Source organism: Berghia stephanieae, chromosome 5 (genome assembly GCF_034508935.2).
Source record: "Berghia stephanieae isolate SIO BIC M18660-M18661 chromosome 5, UCSD_Bste_1.3, whole genome shotgun sequence".
In the NCBI taxonomy this organism is placed as follows: domain Eukaryota; kingdom Metazoa; phylum Mollusca; class Gastropoda; order Nudibranchia; family Aeolidiidae; genus Berghia; species Berghia stephanieae.
The window spans coordinates 37,745,766-37,752,932 of record NC_088364.1 but is presented as its reverse complement, the minus strand read 5'-3'; the positions used below and the strand labels follow the sequence as shown (position 1 = coordinate 37,752,932).

The following is a 7,167-nucleotide window of genomic DNA, read 5'->3' as shown; positions in this document are numbered from 1 at the left end:
ACATGATTTTATGGTCCTGAATTGCTTGCTCAAGAGAAGTTTAAACAAAGGTTTCAAATAAAGGCTAAGACAAAGGCTTTCATGCTCAAAAACCAAAGGAGCTGCGGGTTGATTGACGATTCTCTCAAGGAATAAATCCTCATTGTTGTTGCTTCTCTTACAAGGGCTAATAAGTAACAATGTGAAATTGAATGTAAGCTTCAATTTAATATATAATATGGACGTTTCAGGTTTCCCCTTTATCAACAAAACAGAATGAATGAAACACTACAGACGAATGAGATAATGTGGTAGTGGCGTTGTTAAGATGAATCTTATGATGAATTTTATCTGTTTTCGTATATTAAATTGAAGCTTACATTCAATTTCACATTGTTATTTATTTCCTCGAGCTTTGAGCAGCAACATCTACAAGGATAAACAAGAATATTTTTCATTGTGTGGATAAATTGGATCTAAAAATCACATAAAATATTAAACTCTTATGATGTAAAATATGCAAATAAGAAATAAAAATGGTGTCATTTTGGTTTTTGGCCACTTCATAGTTTTGTTCTGTACTAAGCACCTTTCGAACTAGAGTGTAAAAAAAAATTACTTGAAAATGGAAAATACAGATATTTTTATAAATATTTTATAAATATCAATTTACAGATAAAAGAATGAAAAATTCATTACAAATAAATATGATTACTCTTAATTATTTTTCACTGTAGGGTTGTAAGGTTTTATTGTGAAGAGGACAGCATCAAGGCTATTGAAGACACAAATGGAATGATTTTTGAGGGAGGAAAACCAATCTCGTGCAAAAAAGCTATGAAAAGGTAAATCTTTTTTATTCTGTCTCATTAAAGTCCTTGAAAATAGACAAATATATGTGTTTCTGTCCTTATTTTCTAAATATTATTGGAATTTAAAATTTTTTTTTCTTTTCATTGAATCTTCACGATATTGCAATAGAATGAATGCGTATTGTTTTTGTTGTTGTTTTAAAAAAAAAAATGATAGTTTGAAAATACATTCTCAATACTGTTTTAAAGAGAAAGGCTAGTCTTTAGGGAAAGAAATAATATTTCATAATATAAAATGATTTTAAATTGTAGGTTGGTGGTCTTAATGCTTTAATGGTGGGTCCATCACTTTTCAGGGCGAGTCAAGTTTGATTTAAAACAGTCTAAAATATATACTCTCTGTTTTGTTCTGACAGGACAAACTGTTCATTTATAAAATATTTAGTTTATGCCCTGGTTCCCATTGATGACGAGGTTTAATTATTCCAATGATATAGGTATATTGTGGTCGTTTACCCTTTACAATGCAATGATTGCCATGAACGAGTCACAGGACATTGTTTTTTCTTGCCACCAGGACAACCGTGTCTTGGTCTATTTTCTATTGCACACAGCGAGTAGAGATCAAAGTAAAAGCAAATGTAATAATAACGTGAAACTTGAATTTTAAAATTGAGAGTTGTATAAGTATAAATTCATTTTGAAGCGAAAGTAACAAATAAAAGTTTAAAATTCCTTAAAGTCACCTATAAAATCACTCGGGGAATCCACTAGAATAGCACAAAACACAGTGCATAATGATTAGGCTATTAGACTTGTAACCAAAGGTTTTTAAAAAATATATAATGCGTTGTACTTATCATTATTGTCATTCTCATCAGTATCTATGTACTGTATATCATTTACTTTATATGATTTTTAATTTGCACTATAACTGCCAGAATAGCTCAGGACCAACAAGGATGTTTCCCAAATAACTCGTTGGCTATTTGGGCCACATTACCCAAATAATCCTCTGGCTAGTCTTTTGCAAAATTTCTCAGTAATCACTCCCTTATTTTTTTTTCGTATCATTTTATCTGAATTTTAAATTCAGGTCTGAAAAAAAGAAAGATGGAGAACAAGAATCTTCTGATAAAGGAGAAGCTGCCAGTAAGGAATCCACACAGACAGCAGGATCACAAGTAAAGCAGAGGAATCCAGATATTGGTAAATCCTTTGTCACTCATTGTCATCATATTGACAGATCCATTTGTAAGGATAAGGGCCGAATTTGCATGAAAAATGCAATTGACTTACTGTACAAAATATATATATGATTAAAATCATGAATTATAATGTCTTTGAAGAGTGGCTTTGAAATCGGTCTATGAATAAAAAAGGAATGTTGAAACAATATGATTGGTCATCAAACTTATCCAATGTATGAGAAAGGAGGTTTTAAAAAAAATAATTTTTTTTTGGTTGAACTGGAAGTAGTCTGCAACTTGATCTTATAGTTTTGAGCGAAGACTTGTCTAGTACCATAGAAAAGAGAACTAAAGAAAAAAAGTCAGATTCAATTAAATGGTTTTAAATATGTTATAAAATCGTATATAGCTGTTAAAAAAAAAAATTCTTTAAAAAGGCATAAATGATTTGTCATTCGTAACAGTTGATCATGAGTATGTTTTGTTTTCTCTTAAATCACCAGTTCCATCTTTTGAAAGCAGTCCCTCACCAAGTTTTCCAAATATTGGACAAGGAAAGAAGGATAAAGAGGTATATGAATTCAATAATGATTGCTTTAGAGATTTTTTCTCTCCTTACTCTTTACATGATAGCGAGCTTTCACAAGTTTCTTGCATTGCTCCATTGTACTTTCTATGGAATACTGTGATTTATTTTACATTCAGTTTAGACCACTGCGTTTTATTTGTGTTGGTTTAGCTTATATTTTTTTCTTTCCATTACAAGCTCAAAAGCCTTAGGACTCTGCATACTCTCTATGTAGTTTTCAGCCTGGACTGAGGTGCAAAAAATTTATTTATACAGATCTTAATGAGTGGAGATGGCTTGGCTAAATTGTGTCCTCAATGGACAGTGCTAATGATACAACTGATGAAAAGCGGAAAGAAAAGAAAGGATTTGGTATAGGGAAAATTCAAAGGTTGTGGAGAGGAAACTGGGGAGGATGATAATGTAGCTCTTAAATAATAACAACAACAACAAGTCAGCCCCTCTGCTGATCCAGATTCAATCACTTCTATTCTGATTGATATGCAAAAACGTCTGTTCAAGTTATTGAAATCACATGAACAATTGACCAATCAAAATTAAATTGTGAATCTCAGTCTAAACATATGTGTATATTACTTTTTGAATCATCTTATGTTTCTTGTTAAGTAAATTCCACTTGTCTTATTTTATCTAGGGTGTTTGTAGATGTAGATGAATTCTAAATCTGAAAACCTTATATCCTTCAATATCTTAAATTTTTATTGGCCCCTGTAACATTAAAGTGGCAAGCACTGTAAAACTCCTAAAAGCCAATAAGTAATACACTAGAAAAGAAAAACTGGAACCCAACAATACTCTGCTTCACAATTATGGGATTTTATTGAAATTTCGATCATGAAGGAGTATCTTTCTAGCTCTATGAAGAATCATATTTAAAGTTCCATTTCTTGTGACAGTGACAGAAATGATTGACAGTCATGAATGAATGATTAATACATTTGATTGTTATTTCTATTTCAGAAAGTCCTTATCTCTCATGTGGAAACACCTATCGTTATATGGGGACAAAGATTACTCATAGACAATGCAAATGATCTTCATAACATTAGTGAGCAGTTGGCCCTAATCTGTCCAGAATCACCTACAATTAATGGTAAACCTGATCAGGAAAAGGTAATTTGACTGAAGTTATATATAAATCAGAGATGATGTCATCTTCTCATCATCATCGTCATTGACATCAATTGAGAAGTCAGCAGTATTATGACAGAAGTATATATCAATTAATATCACATTTGATTTGAGATTCTAACTTGGCATTTCAATGTACCATTTCGATCAGTTTTCCTGCCTTGAAATCAGATTTTAGCCATATGATTAAGATCCGTTCAGGTGAATGTTATACTCAGCAATGCTTTGAAATCTGCCCTAATAATTTGCTATGGCTTTGTTAAATTCTTTGGTACACTTATTTTTCTGTAAATTTTTGTTTGATTGATTTTGCTCAGTGATTTAGAACAGCAATTAGATAAAAGTATTCCTTTCTACTAATGTACTGGTTGATGAAATAAGAAGAAAAGTGATATTGAGAGAGAGGGAAGTGGTAACTTCATCAGTTTTAATCTCTTTATATGATTTTAGGGTCCCAATAGCTCAGTTGATAGATTACTTGCTTCACTTGCAAAGTGACTGAGATCAATCCCGAGTGAAGTCGAGATTTTTTTTCTGACCCTCTCCCTGTCCACCCAACAGTGATTGAGTGATTTGGTGGCTAGGTCTGTAAGATCTAGCAGGAAGTATTTTGTGATAGACTAGCGTCTTTATCCAAAAGGTAGCAAGCAATTGCCATTATCCGTTTCATGCTTTATAAACCCAGATAAAATCTAGTTCCATGGGCTTAATGACTCTGAAGGACTAAAGAAAGAACTATTTGATTTCATTAAAAAGTAGTCGTGTGAAGTATCTAATGGCAGGTAACAGAAGTTAATAATCTTCTATTATCAGAATGAAAATAAAACAATTTTTTTTTTCTCTCTTTCAGATCTATGGTGCTAAATTTTCAGAAGATGAACAATGGTACAGATGTATTGTTCGTTACATCTTTGGCCCTGATAGGGTATGGAGTTTATTTCGTTGATGAGAGATTCATGAAAATGTTTAATTTGATGAGTTTTTTTAAAACATTGAATGACATGTTTTTATTGGTAGGGCAATTTAGCAATTCAATTTTCTACACTTTCCATTTAGAACTAGCTGTTTTAAAGTTATGGCTATGTTAATATAATGTAGTTTATCAACACTGTCCATTCAAATAACAGAGTTGTATAATTTCTAATCCTCTCTCCTCTCCATTCAGGTTAAAGTGCAATATATTGATTTTGGAAATACAGAAGAAATAAATCCTTCCAGCCTTGTTGAACTCCCAAAATCCCTCACAGCGTTACCCACATGTGCAATGAAGTACATGTTACATTCTTGTTGGTGCAACAGCAATCAAGATCAAGCAGTAAGTGATTATGTTCTCAAAACCTAGTTCAATCAATCAATCAAGTATCAGATCTTTCGCAAACATTGGCAATCATGTCTATTCAAAACATAAATGTCATAAATGCTGGAATATGTAATTGACAGTTTTGCATAAGTCAAAAGTTTTGTTCCTTTTGTAGATCTGCAAACTATAAATAGAAAATACAAGTAGATTTTAGGGGTCAAATTTAGCAAAATTCAGGTCTTTTTCCAGAAGTTTGGAGGAAAATGGATGAAAATGTTTGTTCTGCAGGTACTCCATTCCATATTGTTGCAGATTCAATTCTTGAAGGAAAATTCGACATAGCATAGTGGGGTTTGATTGGATTGACATACTTTGTAGCAATACGATTTTGTGATGACTGAAAGATTGAAGGTTTTAATTTTTTTTTGACCACAGAAACAGGTTCTGATTGTTTGATGTAGCTGAGAATAAGTTCCATATTTTGATTGTGCTTTTAAGGCAATGATTCATGTTAAATATTTTTTCTTGACATAAGGACTTTTTAAAAAGAAAATACAGATTTTATGTATAGTTGCATTTTGCAATTCTGCAGGCTGGGAATCAACATGAATGGAAAATAATGGAATGCAATGAGGTATCTTGTACTTTTATTTTAAGTGTTATTTACCTTCCTGATTTAAAGGCGGGTTGCAAATATGTCATATACTCTTTTTTATTTTTGCCGTTTGAAACCGTAATTGGACATTGGTGTTAAAATTAAGATAATAATACAGTCCCTCGCATTACTTTGGCCAATGGAGATCGATTTCGTTGTGGTGTCACCAGCATTAAATGGTCAGTAACAATTGCCTGTGTCTTGGATAGGAAGCGGTTCCCGATAGTTCAGTTGGCAGAGCACTTGCTTCACACGCAAAGGTACAAAGATTGATCTCGGGTGCAGTCTAGATTTTTTTTCTGATTCCCCCTATCCAACCAGAAGTGATTGGGTAGCTGGGTGTGATAGATCTGGAGGAAAGTACTTTTCGACGACTAGTGTCCTACCCAAAAGGTAGCAAGCAATTTCTATTGTGTTTCACACTATAGAAACTGGGCTAACCTCTGGCTTCATGGATCCAATGGATTTGAAGGACTATTTGGATAGGATGCAAGGTCTATTGCAAATCTCTTTTTAATAAATCCAGCTACCCAATCACAATTGGTGGCTTTAAATATTTGTGGAAAAGATGAAGGTTTGAAAAAACAGAACAGCCCTGTTACCCTCTTATTTTTCAAAGATAGCGTCATAAGGAAAGCCTTACATTTTCTCTCTTTCACAAGTATTCTTATTTTCATTTGACTTTCAAAAAGCCTGTAATTTTGTTGTGTTATAATGATTCATCATTTATTGTCCACAGGGTATTAACTTCCTGAAAGAGATGGTGGAGGGCAAAGAGGTTGAAATTTATTCGACTGCTCGTCTGACTGATCACACAGGGTTCTATGCTTTAGTTTATGCAGACGGTGTCAATGTAGGAGACAAGATGATAGAGGCAGGCCATGCCTTCAAAAAGCCAGGATTGGAAGCCAGAGGAGTTAGGGCCAGGATGAACATGGGAGGTGGAGGTGATGGTTCACCTGGAGTGCTCAAGTATGTTTAAACCATTAATGGCAAAGCTGAATATCTTTTAAAACCTGATTTCTTTTATTAGTAATCTGATAATAACTGCAGGTCAAACCCTTTTTCACTAAAAGAGAACAAACAGTAATTATATTTGTGATTATTGCTCACCTTGTGAAAACTGGGAAATGTTGTTTCAGGTTAGAGTATAATCAAACTCAGCTGTAATTGATCAATTGATCTAGTCCTAAATTCAAATACAGTATTTCGTAATTGAATGATTACTATTCTGTGAAACAAAAACCATGTTACGGGGTTTCATAGTTGGGTATTTGAGTGAAAAAGCTAGGGCAGAATATATAGTTATTCAAACATTTGCTAGATGAAGCAGATTTATATAATATAAAAATGAAATTATTGCTCTTTTAAGAGAATTTTAGTAAAAAGGTCCTCCAAAACTTGCATTTATAATCACACCTGACACAATCTTGTTTGTGCAAAGACAATAGTTATAATAAACAATGTAATTTTTAGGACTATAAAATCTCATCTCTTTTGTTTTAATTTTG

General features: G+C 32.7%; 1 protein-coding gene across 2 annotated transcripts in view; it reads left to right on the top strand.

Annotated features, from left to right (window-relative positions):
- LOC144972867 (serine/threonine-protein kinase 31-like) overlaps positions 1–7,167 on the top strand; it is a 35,842-nt gene that overhangs the window by 2,010 nt on the left and 26,665 nt on the right. For both annotated transcript variants that reach the window (XM_078914615.1, XM_078914616.1), the window contains exons 3-9: positions 717–824; positions 1,888–2,000; positions 2,485–2,552; positions 3,531–3,683; positions 4,552–4,626; positions 4,867–5,016; positions 6,396–6,628. In XM_078914615.1, the coding sequence (XP_078770741.1) occupies positions 717–824; positions 1,888–2,000; positions 2,485–2,552; positions 3,531–3,683; positions 4,552–4,626; positions 4,867–5,016; positions 6,396–6,628 (900 nt within the window). The remainder of the gene's footprint in view (positions 1–716; positions 825–1,887; positions 2,001–2,484; positions 2,553–3,530; positions 3,684–4,551; positions 4,627–4,866; positions 5,017–6,395; positions 6,629–7,167) is intronic.